The sequence below is a fragment of the Gadus macrocephalus genome, chromosome 8 (genome assembly GCF_031168955.1).
Source record: "Gadus macrocephalus chromosome 8, ASM3116895v1".
Classification (NCBI taxonomy): domain Eukaryota; kingdom Metazoa; phylum Chordata; class Actinopteri; order Gadiformes; family Gadidae; genus Gadus; species Gadus macrocephalus.
In genome coordinates this window covers 2,405,973-2,429,821 of record NC_082389.1, presented here as the reverse complement: position 1 = coordinate 2,429,821, position 23,849 = coordinate 2,405,973, and the positions used below count along the sequence as shown (strand labels likewise).

The 23,849-nt window shown below is 43.4% G+C and overlaps 2 protein-coding genes across 2 annotated transcripts in view; both read right to left on the bottom strand.

Annotated features, from left to right (window-relative positions):
- The window catches only part of LOC132463700 (acyl-coenzyme A thioesterase 1-like), a 64,724-nt gene that overhangs the window by 39,846 nt on the left and 1,029 nt on the right, over window positions 1-23,849 (bottom strand). The window contains exon 2 of the mRNA XM_060060014.1: window positions 22,246-22,307. The gene's annotated coding sequence lies outside the window, so the exon portion shown is untranslated. The remainder of the gene's footprint in view (window positions 1-22,245; window positions 22,308-23,849) is intronic.
- On the bottom strand, window positions 14,442-22,237 carry LOC132463701 (acyl-coenzyme A thioesterase 1-like). Its single transcript, XM_060060015.1, has 3 exons — window positions 21,767-22,237; window positions 15,721-15,923; window positions 14,442-15,207 (listed from the first exon to the last, which is right to left on the bottom strand). The coding sequence occupies exons 1-3, from the start codon at window positions 22,224-22,226 to the stop codon at window positions 14,599-14,601; spliced, it is 1,272 nt and encodes a 423-aa protein (XP_059915998.1). The 5' UTR covers window positions 22,227-22,237; the 3' UTR covers window positions 14,442-14,598.

Sequence of the window (23,849 nt, the reverse complement as noted above, 5' to 3'; positions counted from 1 at the left end):
TGCGTGCAGAATACTGTCAGACCGAGGAGATTTTATATTGAAATGTTATTTGACGGATATTTCGAGGGGATATCCATCTAGTAGTCTATTGGGGAGGATTTATTTTTAATAATAATATATATGAAGACATTCGAATGACTTAACACAACTAACCTAACAAATCATATTTATAATTTGCGTAAGTGATGATCACCGTGGACCTTTGCTGCTTGTTGTTATTGTGATTTGATAAGAGCATATTATAGTGTGATTGTTACAGTCTAGCATCAAAGTGTTGATTGATATAAACTTGCATTTCCATGACACTGCTTGAGAGCAATTGAGAGAAAGCGTTACGACAAGGGTTCAAAATACTTTGTAGCCTACTTTGTTTGATAAGAGTCAATAAATGCATTGATTTACAATATGTTAACAGCACATCGACATGTGTATCAAGATACGGCAAAATGTGTTTGTTTCAAGATTATGCGGGGGGAATACTCTGTAAAGTTAACAATTCAATTCAACTTTATTTCGCCATGTATATAAGATAGAATTGGAATTCTCCATGCAGGCAACACACAGTAATACAGATAGACAAAAACACAATACAAGGACGAACAGTACCATTATGAGCAATAAATTAATAGGAATGGAGATAGTGCAGTGTTAAATAAAATTAAAGCGCAATGGTGTCCAAGTTTAAGAGTTATTTAGGAGGGCTATTGCTTGGGGGAAAAAACTGTGGAGGTGACGTGATGTTTTGGACATAATAGCCCTGTACCGCATTCTAGAGGGGAGTAGATTAAACAGACTATTGGCAGCAGAGGCAGATTGTCCGTCGGGACGATCGGGTGATATCCCGGTCGGCCGGCCGGCCACCGAGTTCAGGTGGACCGGTCCACAATTGTGTAACGGCCTGGGAAGTTATTATTAAGTTATTATTATTATTTTTTTACTTCATTTAATTCTTCATTATTCAGGCGTTACAGAACTTTCAAGGCCATAAATAAATAATACGAACTACAGTTTACTTTAATTTGTTTGTTCTTGAATTGACGTAGAATGGAGCAAAGACTCCTGGGATTGGGAAATGCGTTTATCCAATAAACAGCTTGCAGGTGAAGTCCATTTTCGGAAATGTAGGGGGATATATGAGCGGCCCCACGTCTAATGGCATGACCCTAAAGACGCGTCAGACAGAGAAGGCGAGCAAGTTCGTGGTTGCTTGCTTTTGCTTGTTGTGGCACTCATGCAGGGGCGTAGCCATCACTTCAAAAGTGAGGGGGACAAATTGTTCAGAGGTCTATTGAGTGATTTATCATCCTCTCGCATTCAGTTGCACCTCTCCTTAGTGGCTACATAACCACAAACAGCACAGCGCCAGGGGACCGACTTTAGTTCTTTAAAATGATATACTATCAAAATCTAAAGTCAAAATCTGAAGCTGCCAAACTCTGGTTGAGTTGACACAGAATGACCCTCGAGCGTCTACAGGGTAAGGAGCCAGATAATTAAGTGCCAAATGACAACACTGAACACGAAAAGTTCTGTAAAACACCATTCCTGTTTCAAATTATCAGCCCCAAAATGGAATGGAAGTGACAAGGTAACAGGGTAATAAGCCACATAATTTAATTTCATGGCAAGAAGTGACAAGTGAAAGTGACAACAATAAACATATCGATATGAAGATGTAGCTTTTTTACATTTGCCGTCGTCAACTATGACAAAACCGATGTGTGAAATTAATCAAGACTACGACCAGTGGCGGCTGGTGATCAAAAATGTTGGTGGGGCACAGTAATAGACAGGGGGTCTGGGGTTCCCCCCCCCCCCCCTAAAAGAAATGTAATTAAATAGATTTGATTTTCTGTATTCTGATGCACTTTGGGGATGGCCACTACCTATTTACCTACTATTCATTCCGATTCATAGCCTACATTCTGACTTGCAGGGACTGGACAAGCTTACACTGCATATACAGACCTACTTTATGGCCATTCCACCAGCCATTGCTATTTTACCCATTGTTGTTATTCTGATATTGAGAAAAATCATGATCACTGTCCTATAGTGTCCATTTTTGGTGAGTCTCAATGTCTACTTCAAATGCAGTTAGAAATATGGGACAGTTGCTTCATTTTGTTTATATGCTACAGGCCGAAAGACTAAATGAATATGTAACTTACTTGCTCCACTGACTAAGACAAATGGTATGACCTATACCAGGCTTTCTTTAAAACAGAAATAATGCAGTAGTCAAATAATATCTACAAATAAATAATAAACAAAAAGTCTCTTTGAAATTAAATATATATACTACATATTTAAACATCCATGTCAGTATTTACCTTTTGAACTAAGGGAAACAAAGGCTATACAGGCTCTCCTGATTAACTATATTACAAAATAATATTTTCAGTTCTAGATCTCTTTTAGACCCAAGTAGAAACAATAATATAATAAAAATGAAATAATGGTTATATTAGGCAAGGCAAGGCAACTTTATTTATGTAGCACTTTTCATACACAAGGCAGACTCAAAGTGCTTCACGTATAAACAGTGTCATACAATAAAATAAAATAATAGGTAAGTAAAAGAAAATAGAAATAGAAAGTTAAAAAGGCATTTTAGTATTAAAATAGAAAATATAGGCAAAGTTATTTAGCAGAAAGCTATAGCAAACATAAAAGTCTTCAGTCTTGTTTTAAAGGTGCTCAGAGTTGGGGCAAGTCTTAAATCCTCTGGGAGTTTATTCCAGCTATTTGTTGCGTAGTAACTAAATCCTGCTTTTCCATGTTTTGTGTTTACTCTGGGGATAATTAACAGATTGGTCTCGGAGCTTCTTAGTGGTCTAAAAGGCTGATGTAGTGGAAGCATATCAGTTAAATATTTTGGGCCTAAACCATGTAGGGATTTATAGGTAAGCAACATGATTTTAAAATCAATTCTCTGACTTACAGGAAGCCAATGTAACGATTTCAGAATTGGTGTAATATGATCAAATCTTTTGGTCTTTGTTAGAACTCTAGCAGCAGCATTCTGAACAAGCTGAAGCTTCCTCAGAGTTTGTTTTGGGAGACCTGTAAGGAGACCATTGCAGTAATCAAGCTTACTAGTGATAAAGGCATGTACAAGTTTTTGTGAGTCTTCGGTGGACATGAGCCCTCTAACAGTGCTTAATTTGTAAAGTGGGAGGTCACGGAACGCAGAGGGGGGGGTGGATCCGGCGACTTAGTACGGGGGTTAGAGGTAATGGAACAAAGAAAAATACACTGCCTACTAGGGTTGTGCCGATGAACGATGTCATCGTCCGTCGTGATGGCTGACTGACATCAGGATGGAGGACCACCCCCCTTTCAGACACACACTAATCCCAGTCTCTTATAGAGTTAACCTAAATACTTTGCTGGGATTGCTCTGTAAATTAAATTGAGATTATAACTGATGCATATGCATGCTATTTCAAATACGGCAGTCTTTTCCAGAGATGTGACGTGTTAGTCTTCCGCGATCTGATCGCATTTCTCGAGTCGGATTACACAGTGCCATCGCCAAACTAGGACTGTGCGGCTGGAGAAAATGTACAGCGAAGCAGCAGCCTCCCTCGGTGAGATCCTGTCCTTAGCGGAGAATGTTGCCATCACCACCGATGCTTGGAAAGCGTTGGTTACGGAGTCGTGCGTGACCGTGACTTTTTCAACGACTGGGTTGTGCAGAGTAGGCTACGATCCTGCAGACCCGCTCAATGCCAGAAAGGCACACTGTGGGAAACATGAATTTTAGTTTCCAACTATTTAATTAAAAACAAAAATATCTGTTTTAATGTGTGTATGTTCAATTAAATGTTTTTAGATCTTAAACAAATTCCTTTGCAAAGAGGAGGCGCGGAGGTTCAATATCCTAATGAAAAAGAGTTAGTCGGCCAACGCTGGCACATTTTGCCGATTGTAAATTGACAAGAGAAATTGTAAACGTTCACAATCCTGCTCTGTGATATTTAATGCATGTTCATGCATCGTTTTTTCCTCGCTGCTTGCTCCTCAGATGCGGCGAATTTCAAAAGTGTCGGGCGTGGTTAATGTTGGCCCGCTCCTTTCAGTGCGTCAACAGATCTCCGACATTTTCAAATGACGTTAAATCTTAATAAACAACATGAAATTCTTAGGATTTGTTCTGTAAATTTATATATGCATATTATTGTTTTATTTTAAACAAGTTTTAATTTTTTATTTTTTATATGAGAGGTACCGGATCTGCCTAAATAAGTACCGGAACACAGGGAGGCCAAAATTAAGAGGTGCCGGATCTTGTTCCGGCAGGATCCGGCTCAAATTAACCACTGCCCTCTAAGTCTTGCTACATTTTTAAGGTGATAATATGCCGATTTTGTAACTGATTTGATGTGACTGTCAAAATGTAAATCTGAATCCATGATAACCCCTAGATTTCTGGCTTTGATAGAGGTTTTCAGGGACAGAGAGTGAAGGTGTTGGGTTACTTTAAGCCTTTCTGTTTTAGAACCAAATACAATTATCTCTGTTTTGTCCTCATTTAGTTGAAGGAAATTTCGGCACATCCATTCCTTCACTTGCTCAATGCACTGGCACAGCAGATCTATGGGCCGATAGTCATTTGGTGATAGCGATACATAGATTTGCGTGTCATCAGCATAGCAATGATGGTCAATATTGTTATTTCGCATGATTTGCCCTAGTGGGAGCATGTAGATATTGAATAAAGAGGGTCCTAAGATCGAACCTTGTGGGACTCCACATGTCACGTTGGTTGATTCTGATACAAAGTCGCCAATGGAAACAAAGTAGTTCCTTTTTTGAAAGGTTTTCTAACCTTTCCAGAAGTAATGTATGGTCTAGTGTCGAATGCAGCACTGAGGTCAAGTAGCATTAGTATTGAGGTTTTGCCAGAGTCTGTGTTAAGACGGATGTCGTTTACAACTTTAATAAGGGCGGTCTCAGTGCTGTGTAGGGGTCGAAATCCTGATTGGAAGGTGTCATAGCAACCAGTTGATGCCAGGAAGTGATTTAGTTGCTGGAGGACAACTTTCTCAATGATTTTACTTATGAAGGGTAGATTCGATATTGGTCTGTAGTTGTTAATAATAGAGGCATCTAGGCTCCGCTTTTTTAAAAGGGGTTTAATAACTGCAGTTTTCAAAGCTTTTGGGAAATTGCCTGACTGGAGAGAGTTGTTAACTATCTGCAATATGCCTACTGCTAGGCCGTCGAAAACATTCTTAAAGAGGTTGGTAGGTATAGTATCAAGGCCACAAGGCAAATATTAACTAAAAAGTAATAAAGTTTCGATGATGATTATCCTCTACAGTTAAATAACTGTGATGTTAATATTTGTGGCCCTTCTTTTGACCTTGGGTGACGTCTGGCCACATTTGTTATTCATTCATTAGACTTTATGTATTTTTCTAACTTAGCATGGACTGCAAGGTGCATTCCATTTTCCATGAAAGCAATACTGGGTGCTCCCAGACATGGTGTAATCACATGTCAGTCATGGTCTTGTCACAAATATGTGCAAAACAACCGCACCTAGCAAGCGATTTAACATAGGTAACAGTTAACAATTGTTAACCAGCTTAACTTGATATATTGACTCATGGAAGGCAAGAAGAGAAAAGAGAAAGGAGGGGCTGAAAAGGCCAGAATAAAGAAGAAGCGGATGCTGGAGGGGGAAAAATTCAATGACGTGCCTTAATGAGTGCCCTTATAGTCCCCTTCTGCCCGTTTGGTGCCCTTTTAGTGCCCCCTTTAGTACCCTGATAGTGCCCTTCTGCCCGTCTGGTGCCCTTCTAGTGCCCTGATAGTCCCCTTCTGCCCGTCTGGTCCTTTTGGTGCCCTGATAGTCCCCTTCTGCCCGCCTGGTCCTTCAAGTACCCTTCTGCCCATCTTGTGCCCTTCTAGTACCCTGATAGTGCCCTTCTGCCCGTCTGTTCCTTCTAGTGCCCTTCTAGTGCCCATCTAGTGCCCTTCTAGTACCCTGATAGTGCCCTTCTGCCCGTCTGGTCATTCTAGTGCCCTTCCAGTGCCCTTCCAGTGCCCTTCCAGTGCCCTTCCAGTGCCCTTCTAGTGCCCTGATAGTGCCCTTCTGCTTTTCTGGTCCTTATAGTGCCCTTCTAGTGCTCTTCTGCCCGTCTGGTGCCCTTCTAGTGCCCTTCTGCCCGTCTGGTGCCCCCATGGTTGAAAAAGTGTGCTAAAGTGCCCTCTATGGTGGTGAAATTAGAGAAAGTGCCTTATTGGCTGCCCTTTACACGTGAACAAAAATTAATGAGTGCCCTAGGTTGCCCCTGATGATGATGATGTGCCCTCTGGAGCAAGAATATGGCAAACCGAAAAAAACATGTTGTGGTTAGCTATTGAGGTGCAGACATTCCTCTCTTTGGTAGCTGACGAACGGGGAATGCGAGGCGTTGCTTTCATGTGGCGTCGCCATGACAAACAGCTACATCGAGTGGTACTTAAATCTCCACTGGATAACAAAGCAAAAGGCGGATTAAGAGTATGTCAGTACCCATAGTGGAAAAGCGCAATTAGATGCCAAGTTAGAAAAACTTTCAGTTTTTTCAGTTTGCATAATCCGTTTAAAATGTTTATAAATTTTTGGAGCGTTCAAAGTGTAGGTCATTTCATGCAAGAGAGACGATAATGGTCAGCTATCACCTCAACATGAAGGAAAACTTCCTTAAATGTTTCCGTAGCTGGCTGTCAGCGGTCAAAGACTATATGGTAGCGGCACATTGAATTTTCTCCAGTCAAATTTTTATTTACTTATGTTAGTAAAGATGAAAGCAGTAAGGCATCCTCCTTTCTTTGGCTAAAATGTGAAAGTGCACAATGATGTGAACAACTCATTTTGGTGTTTATAAAGCAATTTTCTTTGAAGCAATTTTTTTTCTGGGGGAGGACCCCCAGAGCCCCGGTTTAAATTATGAGCCCAACTATTCTTTTAAGTGCTACATGGAGATGTTACAAGTGCCCCGAATGGGACCTTCAAGGCAGCGCTTGCTAAGGTTAGGGGATAGGACCTTCCAGGCAGCGCTGCCTTTAACGCCTCGTGCCCACTGCACCGTCAGTCAACGGACGTCGGAAGGCGTGGCTGACGGATGGGGGAGTAGTCTTTGCAGAGGCATCCGTCAGCCAATCAAATCGCTTCGCCGGGTTCTTCCCGCTTCTTCCTGCTTGTTGCGATGCAAGATGACCCGCTTTCCCGCTTTCCAGTATCGTCAGAGCCCGAGTCGCGTCACAGTGCTTAAATTTGCATACGCGATCTGATTGGATGACGGAACCGTCGCTGCCGAAAAAGTTGAAAATGACGTCGCTGCCGAAAAAGTTGAAAATTGTTCAACTTTCTGACGGTGGCGAACGCTCCAAACGAACGGACGGATCCACAATGCATTGCGCGTCCGTCCCCATTCAAAGTCAATGGGCAACGGACAACTGACGGAGGTAGTGGGCACGGGGCGTAACGCCCCGTGCCCACTACCTCAGGTTGTCCGCCACCGTCAGAAAGTTGAAAAATGTTCAACTTTTTCGGCAGCGACGGTTCCGTCATCCAATCAGATCGCGTATGCAAATTTAAGCACTGTGACGCGACTCGGGCTCTGACGATACTGGAAAGCGGGAAAGCGGGTCATCTTGCATCGCAACAAGCAGGAAGAAGCGGGAAGAACCCGGCGAAGCGATTTGATTGGCTGACGGATGCCTCTGCAAAGACTACTCCCCCATCCGTCAGCCACGCCTTCCCACGTCCGTTGACTGACGGTGCAGTGGGCACGAGGCGTAAGGCTCCGTTGGGGGAACAAAACACTATATTTATATATATTATATTTCAGACGAATTAATGACTTAACTGATCCTTCTCTTTTAATGGATGGAGAATATGTTAACAGATTTGGAACATGTAGTAGTAGTCGTGTAGTCGTGTCAACACGTTACACCGGCATTACCGAGTATAAACTTTGAAACTAGTTCAACCGCCATCTTCTCCGTCAACTCTCCTCTCACACTCGGTGACAGCGTCTTATAACGTTCTATATATAATAGTATAATATAATTGTATAGCTGTGTCCCAATTCATAGGACGCATCCTTCGAAGGATGCGGCCTTCGTAGACCGCGAAGGACACTCCGAAGGCCGAAGAAATGGGACGGTCTAGCCTACGGAGCATTTCTGGTTTACGTAACAAACCGTTACCGCCCTTTCACTTGCGTGACCACGCGCTGCTCCTGTCACCTAGCAACCCTGACAGCTGAACTGTTAGTAAACAGAAGTTAAACCGGACAGCGCGAAAAAAAGAAACCAACAAAAATTATTATTGATCATTATGTTTTTGTATATAGTAGTTTTATAATAATTGTTGTAAATAGTCACATGAATGTTTGTTGTAAATAGTTTTATAAGTTATATATACGAATACATTAGTCAATTCAAAAAAGTTAGTAAGGGTTTTAATAAATAGTTAATCAAAAAAGTTAGTTAAATAGTTAGTTAAATAAGTAAGTTTAAATAAATATGTAAATAATAATAACCAATGTGTTAAATATAACAGAACATAAGTTATTTGTCCACCAAACGCTCCAAAATTTAGAAAAACCTATCCATTCTTTCCCTGCTTTCCTGGGCTCTTCTCTCCTCTGCCTCCCTTTGTAGCCTCATGTCCTCTTTTATTAACTGGAACATTGACATTTTACATTTACATTTGGGGCATTTAGCAAACGCTTTTATCCAAAGCGACTTACAATAAGTACATTTGTCATAAGAAGTGCATCAATATATCGCTGTCGGTACAGAAAGGATGTTCATAGAACCAAGTGCAAGTACCACAATCGCTAGGCTAACCCATTCCCCGTGTTACAGCCATGATAGCAGCTACTGCAGTTGCTACACAGTTAAGTACTATAATACAATACAACACAGTGTACAATGGTTGCCAGAAGGGGGAGGGTGGCTATGCAGTCGAGGTGGACTCTGAACAGGTGAATCTTGAGTCCTTTTCGGAAGATAGTGAGCGACTCTGGAACATGTCTTCCTCTCTGTCCCTCTTTCTGGACCTTGGCCCTCGCTGTCTTTCCTCCTCCTGATCCTGGTCCTCAACCTCCTGATCCACCACTGCTGTACTTGCTGTACTTGGCCCTGGTGTGTTCTCAGGGATGGAGGCAATTAGGACAGGGGAGTTGGGGGAATGCATATGTCACAATACCTTATCCAAGGGGACAAACCAGGGCCAAGTGGCAGCAGTGGGTTTCCCACCTACCCCCTCTCCTGACCCTGGATACTTGCAATCCTAAGGCAGAGGAAATCAATCATGGCAGTTAACAACAAGAGCAGTATCAAAACTAATTTCAGCAAAAGTTTTTCTTTCGTTGGTCCATTTATCTAACCTTACAGAATAGCAAATTATCTATATAATCGCCACAATTTCGGTAAATATAACCATTTTAACCTCTTAAATTTGAAACTATAGTGCTTAACGGGTGTTCTTAGTTAACGTTACAGCGTCACTAACTGTAACGTTACCTTACTTATTGCCTATTACTTTAATGAAAAAAGTTTTAAGGGCCCTTGTATTTTTAACATTTGTATCGTTAAATACTCGAGTGACTAGAAACCAAATACTTACATTTAAATGCAGAACTTAAATCGCCATTCTCCGCCATCTCCATTGATTGAATGCGCAATGAATCTTGGGAGGGATACGTTGGGCCGTGAAGGATCTTGGGATACGTAGGGCCGTGAAGGATACAGCCGATGCATCCTTCAAATCCGGGAAAAGAAGGCTGCATTCGTAGGCCGCATTTGAAGGACCCTTGGAATTGGGACAGCACTTGGCGCGACGCTGTGACGCAATCGGCGTCGACGCATCCTTCGAATGCAGCCTTCGAAGGATGCGTCCTAGGAATTGGGACACAGCCATATCACGTCCAAAAGCTCCGTGCGTCTCCGGATGGCTGTAGTGCGGGGAGCACTACGGCCATCCGGAGTGCTTTTGTTTACCGGCGTTGCTATGGTTAACGGTCTTGTAAGGAAGTGCGCCAATTCTCGGAGCGCCAATTCTCTTCCGCACAGAGCTGTGGCCTATTTTACACATTTTGATTTTCTTAATTATAATTATATCATTCATTTTTACAATATATATTTTTTTATTACTGAAAAAAACAAATAAATATAAAAATAAATAAACGGTGTTAGTGCCCCACTCCGCCCCTGATTGGCAGGATGTGAGGGGTCAGCCGCAATCTTCAGAGCTCGGTTAATGGACCTGGAGCTGTGGAGGTCCATGGTGGAGGGCAGGGGGCAGCCGATGATCCGCTCTGCCGCCCGGACGACTCTTCGTAGCCTAACTCTATTCAAAGTAGGCCTACAACGGAAACCTAGACAGCCCAGCTCTAACCCGAGAGCCTCTCGATCTACGTGCACGCGCAGTAGCAAACACAGTGGCTGCTGTGCTTGCACACACCGCCCAAACCACCTCGCTGCCGGAGGGTTCAGCGCGGCGGTGTGTAGGGCGTTTTCGTGCCTGCCGACCAAGTGACACCTCGACACGCGGGAGGATCCGGGGTTCGAATTAGCAACCTTCCGGTTACCAGCCAACCCACTCTACCTCATGAGCCACATTGATTTAGATGTGCTGACAATATAGAATCTGATTATTTAAACGCCTTACCTTTAAAAAGTGAAACACAAACGGTATATGGTGCTGCAACTCCAATGCGTTTATTTTGGGAACTGAGAACTTGCGGGAACTATATAGCTCGTAAGTCCGCCCCTTCTGGTTGACCTCCATGGGACCTCTGAGATCATAAAATATGAACAGGTTTATGCAACAGATATGGAAAACTGTTCATTAGTTGAGATGAGTTTCGCAAATGATAGAGCAGTTGTTGGTGTTTTGGAGCCATCAGCTGGTGTTATTGAGTATTGCAGATCTGCGTCCGCATTGGGTGTGTGTGCGGCCGTTGCTGGTCAGAACCGGTTGACGTGACATGTGGTAAGTTCGCATTGTAAATAGCTCCCGTGGATTTATACATTTTAAGATCGAGAATGTATGTTTATTTTATGAACCTCGACATATTAAATAATTATATGAAAACAATCTAAAATATCTTCCAACAAGAAAAAAATATTTGTTTACTGTAAATGGATAAAGGTCAACAGATGCGCAAAGTCCAGCTGTCAGATGTGTTGTGATCACTTGTATTCCTCATAGCTCTCAGGCTGTGAGGAAATCAGCAGCCCGCGATCGCAGCTCCTCTGATGTGAACGCGCACAGCAGAGCGCAAAGATCAGGGGTCTCATTTATAAAACTGGGCGTGGGATCGTTACTAAAAGTGTACGTACGCCCAAAAGCCAAGTTTTGGGTGCGCAAAAAAATATTCAGACTTATAAAACCCTGCGTAAGCACACCTCTAAGCAATCTTTGCTTTATAAATGACAGAATGCCTATACAAGTGTGCGCAGCTGAATCAGCTTCACGTTCCGCCCTGTACACGCCCCTTTTTAACCATAAATGGTCAATGCAAACGACCTCATGAATGCGATCTGCATGTAAAACAGACTCAGATGCAAATATTATGTCTTGTCGGAAACAATTAAAAAACGATTAAAACAAAAAAAAGAAGAAGTGGTTTGACACAAAGGTACATATTTATGTCACAGACAAAACGAAAAAACGGCTTGTTTTCTGGTTTCTGTTTATGTCAATTATTCCCAGAAAACAGACTAATAAAACGTACCTTGCTCCCTTTACAAGACTCCCCTTGCACTGGTTTCACCCAGGGATATATGGTTTCCCTGTCTTTGTTGTAGCTGCATTTTCTTTTGGTCGTAGCCTACGGGTCGCGCTCTCCGCCGTATCTCCTGCCGTTCTGACCTGATTGTTTCTTGTTGGTGCGTGTGCCCTTAACCGGCGTCCGCGTCCCAGTTTGATTGACATGATCAAACAGCCCGCCCCTCCCCCTGATGACAGCCCTCACTGCTGTCTCCGCACACAGCTATTTGATAAATGCCAGATTATAAAACACGCATTTCCAAAAAAAATCTAGTCTGACTGTCAATAACAATGCGGGACAATGTCTCATTTTGAGGGACGTGTACAAAGTCATGGAAATGCGGGACTGTCCCGCACGAAGCGGGACATCTGGTCAACCTAACTCCAATGCTTTTATTTTGGGAACTGCAAACTTGCGGGAACTATAGAGCTCGTAAGTCCGCCCCTTCCGGTAGACCCCCATGGGACCTCTGAGATGAATGGGTTTCAATGGAGAGAAAGTATTAGTAGTAATAGTGTTCCAAAATGTAATACCAAGAGCAAATTTACAGTAAATTTAAGACAATTTATGGCCTTAATTTCACACCAAAAAAATTAAGAATTGTAAGACTTTTTAAGGACCCGCGGGAACCATGTTAACCCTCTTTCAAACGTGTGATTCGTACCTGTAACCCGTCACATTGGGAAGCGGGTTACCACAGCAGGTTAACCGGAAGTATGGATTAATGGGTACATAAAGGACTCAAAATATGTATATCATTCATAAAATGTCTCCAAAATAGCGTTGTTCTAACGCCATTCGGCGATGACGTCACGTTGGGGAGACGTGGTGGAAGGTAGTCTTAGCCTAGTGTTGGATTTAGAGCACCATATAAAGCGCTATATAAATTTCATTTATTATTATTATTATTATTTAGTGATTTGTTTCAGTGATTCCGTTCCCGTCGCGAATCGTTCAGTCGAGTTTCCGGTAGCGGTGAATCGAATCATGCACGGTTCTCTGAGTCAGTCAGACTCAGCTCCTCCCTCGTTCGTTCGTTCATTTGAGTTTCCGGTAGCGGTGAATCGAATCATGGAAGGCACGGTTCTCAGACTCAGCTCGTCCCTCGTTCTCAAACGTCAACGTTATAACTTTAACCAAACGCAGCGGAATGGGGGTGTAGTTGATTATTGGATGTTTAACATATCAGGAAGGTAATAGACTTGATTTAGCAATGATGGTGGGGGTCCCGGGTGTTTAGGCTCTCATAAACAGAACCCTGTGCAGCCCAAGACTAAATCTAGCTGCCAAAATTAACACTGCCTTCAAAACGAGAGCTGGTTAATTGTGAAAGATGCATTAAACTGTAATCAGAAAAAGCAGTTGTATGCTATAGACCCTATAGTATCTGTGGTATAAAGGCTGGGGCGAATTTCAAATAGGTAAATGTTCAAAGTATGGACCGTCGCGATTCCCATTAAAACGAATGGCGCGGTGACTTGTCTTCACAACGAGAGCTGGTAGATTGTGAAAAATGCATTAAACTGTAATCAGACAACGCGGTTATATGCTATAGACCCTAGAGTATCTGTGGTATAATGGCTGGGACGAATTTCAAATGACAAATATGTACACTTTATGTTGAAAGTATAGACCGTCACGATTCCCATTGAAACGAATGGCACTTCCGTGAAGTTGGGAAGAAATTGGCAGATTCAGAGTTTGCGGTTCAATAGATAATCAGTGAAACATTGTTGCGACATAAATGACACCTATCAAATGAGCCATCTTGAGAGAACGGTGAATTGCATTGGCTTCTATGAGCTGTCGGCTTTCAGCCGCGAGCTTAGGGACCGTCTGCAAAGTGCAAAACTGAAAACGACCACAATGGTCAAATTTCAATAGCGTCGCCATTATTGACTCTAGAGCCCCAAAACTTATTCCATATAGGCATGGACTCTATATGGTCTTACTATGCTATAGTTCAGAAACCCTAACACTATCTCCTCTTATTTTTGAGGATTTTTTATTTAGCAACAATTTCAATAGTGTCACCATTGTTTAATCTAGAGCTCCAAAACATGTTCCATATAATCTCATTACAATTTACAGAAGTAACAGTAACAAATCACTTTCTTTGAGTAACTACCCCAAGTTTATAGTGTGCGTGAATGCTATGCATAGGCTGAATCGCAATTGCGTCAAGACAAATCCGATTGGCCAATACACATTGAAGATAATAAAAAAATAAAAAATAAAAAATTCAGGAAATTATTTTAAGTTAAACTTATATTGTCAAGATATACATTGCTGAAGTTGCCCTTCCAATAAAGTGAGTATTGGCACAACTGGATGAAATTTTCATTGTGAGGCAGCAGGGAGTGTTGTCAGCAGCTGCTGAATGTAACTAATAAAGTAACTTATCTAATTTATTTACGTTTAAAGTAATACAAAAATAAATCAAGCAATCAGTAAAGTAACTAATTAAACTCTTAAAGGAGTAATCGGTAATCAGATTACTCTTTCAAGGTAATTTGGGCAACACTGTAAATCAAGAAAACACAACACAACTTATTTTAACTACATGCTGTAGATAAAAGATGTAGTAAAAGATTATAGGAAAAAACATTACAAATCCTACCCTTTTGCCTCTAGTACAAATAAATGAACACATAATCAAGATGGGAACATGCCTCAGTAGTATATCTTTCTTTTTGTGTGATATGGCAATTCATCAAACAAGGCTCATAGTTTCATTTCAACAGAAGGAGGCACAAATCATAACATTGAACATTTTACTCCGGAGCTTAAGGTTATAGGAGGCTGCAGCCTCCTATAACCTAGCTTTGGCTGCACCAGCCTCTGGGACCAGGTGCGTTCTGAAGAACTCTTGGATCTTGTTCCACAGGTGCATCTCAGCCTTGGCGTGGGCCTTGGGTTCCCCGCCCCAGGCGACCGGCGCCCCCACCACCCCGTGGAAGCTGGACGGGCAGTATGGCCCGAAGGGTGGCTCCAGATAGTGCCCCGCTCCTGGGTACACCACCTTCTCAAAGTTGTCCTTCCCCTGACGTCTCAGCCTCTCCGTCATCTGGTCGGCAAAATGACAACTGTCCCAGTTGAGGTCGTCCTCGGCGGCCACGAAGAGGAAGCGCCCTGTGGCTCGTTCGATGGGGATCAGCGATCCCTCGTTCTCCGGGGCCAGGGGATCGTGAAGGCCGTGCTTTATGTTCAAAGCCCCAGACTCGGTCACCGTAACACCACGGGCGTCGTACATCAGCGCAGAGTGGATTTGACTCCCTCTGTAGTAGAGGGGTAGCACGACGTTGGAGCAGCAGCCGTTTATCCACGCGGTGGCTTTAACGTTTGGTAAGTGCGTGGCGATGGAAAGTGCCAGATCTCCGCTCTTGGATATTGATATTAAGCCAACGCCCGAATCCATAGCCTGAAAGAAATAAATACTGTACGATTTTAGTTTATATCCTCAATGTTTCCCGTAATTTCCTTTTATAGATTAAAATAGCCTATATTTGATGACCACTGTATTCTAATTTTAAATCTATCATCTATGTTTACGATAATGTTTCTATCATTGAGCGGAGCACCTGCGAACGTTATTTCCCCAGGGATCAATTAAATCCAGGGACTCTGCATCTGCTTCTGAAACAGACCTAGCTCAGAGCAGAAGAACATGGAAGGCAGCACGCAAGATAAACTGGGGGCTGTAACTTCTTGTTTCTATACGTAACAACCTGCACAAGGACTGGTTGGTATACTAAGAGGCGCACAAATAGAGCAAATCCTTCTTTAAAGCATAGATGTTTGGAGGACAATAACTCAATGTTGTGTCAGTGTTGTGTTCCTGACAGTAGGTTTTCGCTCAGTAATCATTTTGTTAATTTTGGTATTCAACTTTTGTTTGAGTTTAAGCGTGATTGGGTTACAGTTCATCATTCACCTTTGGATGCTTCCTCAACAACTGTATTGCCTCCTCAAAGTAGTCCAAGTGAAGCTTTGTGACCTTCTTGGGCTGGTCGTCATGACCGTACAGCGCCAGAGTCAGAACCATGAGGCCACAGTTGGCCAGGAGAGCGGCTCGTCTCTCAGACAGCCCACCGCCAAATGTGTAGAGGTCCAAGACAGCAGGGAAGGGGCCGTCTCCTGCACAATAGAAAGTATAGTGCATTACAAGCTTGAGAAATCATGGGTTCTTCTACAGATGGCTGCTAGTGGTTGCACTATTACTCATCTATTATCTCATGACCATCACACCAACACAATGAAACTAAGAGCATTCAGTTGGATGAGAAAGCTTACAGAGAGAGAGAGCTACATCGTGAGTCTTTGCTCTCGAAGGCGATGCTCTCAACAGAGGCAACTACAGCATACAGGGGTTGAAGCACATTGAGCAAGTACTCAAGGTGTTTGAGCGTGTAGTAGAGGCACCTGCGGGGAAGCGAGTAGGGATCAACGAGATGCAATTTGGCTCCATGCCGGTTCGTGGGACCACTGGCGCAATCTTCATAGTCCGCCAGCTACAGGAGAAGCACCTTGCGGCCAACAAGCTCCTCTACATGGCATTCATCGACCTGGAGTAGGCCTTCGACAGTGTCCCGAGGGACGTCATCCGGTGGGCATTGCGCAAGCTCAATGCCGACGAGTGGCTGGTGTGAGTGGTATAGGCAAAGACTTTGGGCGTCAGGAACAGAGTGCGAGGAGAAGGTTACAGTGATGAGTTCGGAGTGGGAGTAGGGGTGCACCAGGGTTCTGTCCTAAGCCCCATGCTCTTCATCATCGTACTGGAGGCACTATCTTTGGAGTTTCTCACTGGCTGTCCATGGGTGCTGCTGTACGCGGACTATAACTCGCCTCTGAGGCAACCACTGTGCCATGATCCACTGGATATGTAATATCAAAGCCAGGGAGGATGTCAGCTCAGACTCTCTCCTCAAAAAGCTTGGCATCCAGGACATAGACGTAGTGCTGCAAACAAACAGACTGAGGTGGTTCGGCCACGTTGAGCGCAGCATTCGCTGGATCTCGCTTGTGAGAAAACTGGAGGTGCCCTCTGATGGGGCTTTCACACCAAAAAGAACCAAGAGCCAGTTCCGGGCTGGTGCTAGGGCCAGTTCCAAACAGGTTCCAGCCTTATCCCAGTTATGAACCAGTTGGTTTCACACCGGCCAGAGCCAGCCATGGAGCCGGCGAGAGCAACGTCATGACGTCACTGCAAACGTCTCCACTTTCCCAGCAACCCTCGCGCATTGCCGGAACTGTACAATAATAATAAGAACCCTCGCGCCAGTTTCAAACACAACAACAACAATTTCGTCTTCACGTCAATCCGTGCATTGTTCATTCTTTGAATATTCCGATTTAAAACAAAATCAGAAAAAACAATTAACAGTCGTTCTTTGGTTTTTCTGATTTGGTTTTGAAGCTGAAAAAGGGCAAAAGGAATATACAAATAAACTGTTTTTCTACTTTTTAAATCAAAACGGGAAAACTGAATAATCCAGTTGCTTGTTTTGTTTGCGTGATACTTAGATAAAACCACAATGAATGCCGGGAAAAGGGCACGTGGTTTAAAAAAAAATACATATAAAGTAGAGGTGCACCGAAAATTCGGCAACCGAAAAAATCCGGCAACCGAAAACGCAAAAAAAGACACATTCGGCTTTCGGCCGAAAGCCAAATGAGTGGCCGAATCGGAGGCCGAAAGTGGTGGTGACGCAAAATTATACAATCTTGTCTGATTACACAAGCAAGGAGCACAGGCCACCTATACGATCTCAAAATAGTAAAATGTAACAATTACGCCACCCCCTCTAGCTTTTTATAGGTTGTGAGTTGTTTTGTTTACCTCGCCATGAACCGCGGGAATGTTTAATCTAACGTTCGTAAGCTAGTGAATGAGCGCTGGCTCAACCTGTCAGCAGAGGGAGCAGCCGCCGCGGTGTGTTTCCGCGGGACCTCCAGACCTTTTGCTTACACTGCAGTGCTCAGTTCAGGCCAACAGCAAATCGGATCAGCCCGACGCGTTATTAGATCAGGCCTGGTGCGGGCCTGCGTCCGTGCACACGTCTACATGCGGTAGTTAATAGTAGGGAGTCATTGGTTATTCCCGCTCACAGTCACCGACGTAATGAGTCGACGTCGTTAAAATACAAAGAACTTAAGGCCGATTTATGCTCAGTTACGTAAGCGTAAGCGCAAGCACAAGAGGCCCTTGCGCGCCCCTTGCGCGACTTCTCACGTCTTGCGTGCGTCGGGCGATTTTTCTAGACTTGCGTCATTTTTTACGTAAGCTTTTACGTGAGCCGCGCAGCCTGCAAGGCTGTGATTGGTCTGCTTACTACTTCCTGTCTGGAGTATCACATTTCTCTGCCATAGTTCACTGAATGTGTAGAACATGACTGGGAGGAGGTTTATAAACAGCCGACGACGACGCCCACACACAAATACACCATATAGGCTTCACTTAGGTAGTCTTCGACCAATACCAGGAAAATCTCCTTTTCATGGTTCAATTTGAGAAACGCTGCCGTAGGAGGAAGGAGGGTAGGTGGTTTGATAGAATGGAACCCGGCAGGCTCATATACAAAAGCATTAACGTGAAGTGAAGTTAACTTTGCTGCCAACACATTATGTCGTTTTAAAATGTAGAGATATGCACATTTATACAACCCCAATGGTCAACAACTTCATCACCCCTGTTCCTCTGTCTGTTGCCATCATTCACTGTGTATGGGGAGAACACGATCTGGCACATAAACAAACCAACGACTCCCACAGACAAAGACGTCATTCTCGAGGTCGTCTTCAACGAAAAACTTTACTCCACATATTACTCCACCTACTGTTCTGGCGGTGAATTGCTTGGCATCACGCGCAACACGCGCAACCTAAAAGGGAGCATGAATTGCTTTGAGTAAATTTTGCGCAACAACGTAACACCAACGCTGAAGCATGCAGCCGCCTTTAGCCTCTGCCTGTGATGCGTGCGTTAAACCCCCCCCCCCCCCCCCCCCGTTAAAGACACCTTTTGGAGCTGTTAGGTTACCTTGAATAGAGCGCTGGGACGTGGGGGGACTGCGCCGGTCGCTCGGGGGGGACTCTATATATATATATATATATATATATATATATGTATATATGTGTGTGTGTGTGTGTGTGTGTGTGTGTGTGTGTGTGTGTGTGTGTGTGTGTGTGTGTGTGTGTGTATATTTGTATACATATACAGGTCCTTCTCAAAAAATTAGCATATTGTGATAAAGTTCATTCTTTTCCATAATGTAATGATAAAAATTAAACTTTCATATATTTTAGATTCATTGCACACCAACTGAAATATTTCAGGTCTTTTATTGTTTTAATACTGATGATTTTGACATACAGCTCATGAAAACCCAAAATTCCTATCTCAAAAAATTGGCATATTTCATCCGACCAATAAAAGAAAAGCGTTTTTAATACAAAAAAAGTCAACCTTCAAATAATATTGTTCAGTTATGCACTCAATACTTGTTCGGGAATCCTTTTGCAGAAATGACTGCTTCAATGCGGCGTGGCATGGAGGCAATCAGCCTGTGGCACTGCTGAGGTCTTATGGAGGCCCAGGATGCTTCGATAGCGGCCTTAAGCTCATCCAGAGTGTTGGGTCTTGCGTCTCTCAACTTTCTCTTCACAATATCCCACAGATTCTCTATGGGGTTCAGGTCAGGAGAGTTGGCAGGCCAATTGAGCACAGTAATACCATGGTCAGTAAACCATTTACCAGTGGTTTTGGCACTGTGAGCAGGTGCCAGGTCGTGCTGAAAAATGAAATCTTCATCTCCATAAAGCTTTTCAGCAGATGGAAGCATGAAGTGCTCCAAAATCTCCTGGTAGCTAGCTGCATTGACCCTGCCCTTGATAAAACACAGTGGACCAACACCAGCAGCTGACATGGCACCCCAGACCATCACTGACTGTGGGTACTTGACACTGGACTTCAGGCATTTTGGCATTTCCTTCTCCCCAGTCTTCCTCCAGACTCTGGCACCTTGATTTCCGAATGACATGCAAAATTTGCTTGCATCCGAAAAAAGTACTTTGGACCACTGAGCAACAGTCCAGTGCTGCTTCTCTGTGGCCCAGGTCAGGCGCTTCTGCCGCTGTTTCTGGTTCAAAAGTGGCTTGACTTGGGGAATGCGGCACCTGTAGCCCATTTCCTGCACACGCCTGTGCACGGTGGCTCTGGATGTTTCTACTCCAGACTCAGTCCACTGCTTCCGCAGGTCCCCCAAGGTCTGGAATCGGCCCTTCTCCACAATCTTCCTCAGGGTCCGGTCACCTCTTCTCGTCGTGCAGCGTTTTCTGCCACACTTTTTCCTTCCCACAGACTTCCCACTGAGGTGCCTTGATACGGCACTCTGGGAACAGCCTATTCGTTCAGAAATTTCTTTCTGTGTCTTACCCTCTTGCTTGAGGGTGTCAATGATGGCCTTCTGGACAGCAGTCAGGTCGGCAGTCTTACCCATGATTGCGGTTTTGAGTAATGAACCAGGCTGGGAGTTTTTAAAAGCCTCAGGAATCTTTTGCAGGTGTTTAGAGTTAATTTGTTGATTCAGATGATTAGGTTAATAGCTCGTTTAGAGAACCTTTTCATGATATGCTAATTTTTTGAGATAGGAATTTTGGGTTTTCATGAGCTGTATGCCAAAATCATCAGTATTAAAACAATAAAAGACCTGAAATATTTCAATTGGTGTGCAATGAATCTAAAATATATGAAAGTTTAATTTTTATCATTACATTATGGAAAAGAATGAACTTTATCACAATATGCTAATTTTTTGAGAAGGACCTGTATATATATATGTGTATATATAAAAAAACCCAGAATGAATTGAAGGGCATTAATGAAACATTAACATTTGAAGATTTCAAATAAACATTTTTCCTTGAAAAACATGTCTAAACATTTATTGTAAGCAGTAGATTTAAGCAATATTTAAAAATAGTGTTTTGACAACTTTAAACTGAACCGTCATTTTCGGTTTCGGTTTCGGTATTCGGCCAAGCGATTAATTATTTTTCGGTTTCGGTTTCGGCCACAAATTTTCATTTCGGTGCATCTCTAATATAAAGACGTTTCAAACGTTCCATCGAGTCTCTTGCATTCTACAATGGCCAGCTTTATTGTTTTCCGTGGGAGCCGGCGACTTAGTCTGCAAGTAGACGATCTGAAACTAAATCGGATATCGGGTATAAAAAACCAACACACAAAACACACAAACACAAATAAAATGCTGTTTATTTGTTTATTCCTTTTGCCCTTTTTTCAATTCAAAACCAAATCAGAAAAAAACAAAAAACGACTGTTAATAGTTTTTTCTGATTTTGTTTTAAATCGGTAAACCATAAATCCTTGTATGGTTAAAACTAACCAAACACGGATTCACGTCCATTGTTTACTTCGGTGTTTTAAAAATGCCGGTCTTCGTTGGTCTTCCTGTTTATGAAGGTACGGATAACCCCGCCCCCTGCCCCCGGCGTTAAAGCGGTTCTAGTTCTAGCCCAGCTCAAACCTGGGGCTGGAGTTGAACTGGTTTTTAGAGGCCGGAGCCGGTTCTCTGGCGGTGTGAAACCAAAACACTGGCTCTAGCTCCGAACTAGCCCGGAACGGGCTCCGATTTTGCGGCGGTGTGAAAGGCCCATGAGAGGAGAACAGGAAGACCGGAGAAGACATGGGAGGAGGTAGTGCGGCACGACCGAGCGAGGCTGGGCATGGATTCCACAGACGCGTAGAACCGCTCTGTGTGAGGAGGACGATTGCGACGAGTCAGACAGGTCAGACATTATTCCCCACCCTCGGGAGGGGAATAATTCCGGCCTGGATAAAATAAACTAGGATGATGACATACGGATCCGTCTGGGCTTCTAGCCGTCTGCATAACCATTTTAAAGTATGAATACATTAATAATTGATCATATATAATTAACAGCACTCTGCCACTCACCAGGGGGTACAAAGAGAACTCCCCGGATGTTCCCTTCTTTGATTGGCTGCCGTTCGACCCCATCCGCCAGCAGACGCCTCTCATTGGTCGCCTCGGCCAACAGGGGGCCGGTCCCCGCCTCTCCATCGTGCACGGAGAACCTGACCACGTGGGGCCTCCGGGAGTCGCTCTTGCAGAACTTGGTGTGGAGGGCGTCGGCCCTCAGGGACCACAGCAGACCCATGGGCTCCACCCCCGTGTAGCTCCCGCCCAGCGAGGGCTCCCTGCCGAGGTCCACGGCCCCGCCCGCGTCGGCCCTGTAAATGGCGGAGGCGTGGAACGGCACCCCCTTGTCGTCGGTGGCCTTGGCCTTCACGGTGACCACCTGGGACGTCCGCAGGCCGTCCACCAGCACCCGGACGGGCTGGGTGTACAGGCACTGGGCGCTGGGCAGCAGCCTCAGGCGCACCAGGGAGGACATGCTGGAAGCACGGGGAGACCAGCTGGAAGGTGATGGGTCCAGGAGGATTCGACCAGGTCCTCCACGCAGACGACCGGCTCCCTACAGTGGTATATAAATACACAATACAATTATAAATGTGTACTACTGATGTTAAAATATCACTCTTCAAAACGTGTAGCACTCCACTATGGCATATAATGATCTGAGAATTTTGCATAAAACTCCAAGGGGGGGTAGTGCCAGTGAAATGTGCATAGATAGTGTATAGATTCATGTGCAGATTGACTGGGTCTTTGAACACGGTTATTGTGTCTATAACTGATGTCTATAACTCACTTATCTTGCTTCTGGAAACATTGGACCTGAAGCTTGTATGGGTTTTAAATTATAATTGTGTTTGTATTATAATTGTTTGCATTATAATTGTTATAATACAATTATTAGTAAGTGTTTGTATTATAATTGTTGATACCTAGATAGATAGATCCTTTAATAATCCTTTACAGGAAATTACAGAATTACCTCATTTGCATCCTTCTTAAATGTTTTGTATTGTTTTATATTTATATCTATATATTTTTACATATATGTACTGTGACGTCTTTATGGACCTTCCTGTGTCTTGAATAAAAGTTGATATACCTGAATACGGAATACAAACCCTTGAACCTTATCCTTGCATGAACTGCCAAGATAAGTACTTGTACAACAGTTGTTCAACAGTAAGATATAGGTAAAAAAAAAAAAGAATATATATATATATATATAAGCTTAATGGTCTCAGACTATGCTGATTTGCTGTGCAAATGTAAGAATTAATTAATTAATATTTGCTAGTATGTTAATCTGCATGTTCCTTTTAACAAAGACAGGTTGTTTACTCTCATCTCAACAGGTCAGTCCATGTCCATTGGAAGTCTGCTATACAGACTACTAAGTTAACAACCCTCATTTTAAAGTTGTATTACTGGTATGATAATACTGGTGATATAACCCACAATACACAAAACACTATTAGATTCACTGTACCCGACAATAATTTAAACATTGATCTTGGTGCCTTTCCTTTAGAAATAGAAATGTATTTTCAAGGACTGGATGAGAATAAAGGCAGCTCAGTCACTCCTTCTATAGAGTGGCGAAGTCACGCCCCTTCCGGTAGGGCTCATGGGACCTATGAGATCGAAAAATATGAATGGGTGTCAATGGAGAGAAAATAATTATTTTCTGGTCCCGGTCTTTATATGCCCTGGATTACACATATGTTGTTTGTGGATTTAAAGGATAATTTTTCATGCAAAGAGTTCGACCGTTTATTGTGCAATTGTTCAGATAAAGGCTGTAGAGAAAACACAACGAGAAAGACTACACGGCTCGTATGTGACGTCACGCTCCCTGCGACTGGCGTGGAGAAGACCGACAATCTTCCCATCGGCATAACTGAAACTCTGCACGTGCCCCGATTTATAATGGTTTTCACCTCTTTCGATGCTTTTATCCTCCCCTTGGAAAAAGCGGTGAAGTGGGGCAGAGAGATCGCCATCTTTGTGCCGAGTTCCAAGGGCGGGTGTGGTGACGTATATCATATGCGTCGAGAGCAGCGAAGAGCTGTAGTTCACAAAGCGGCCTCACATAAAACCT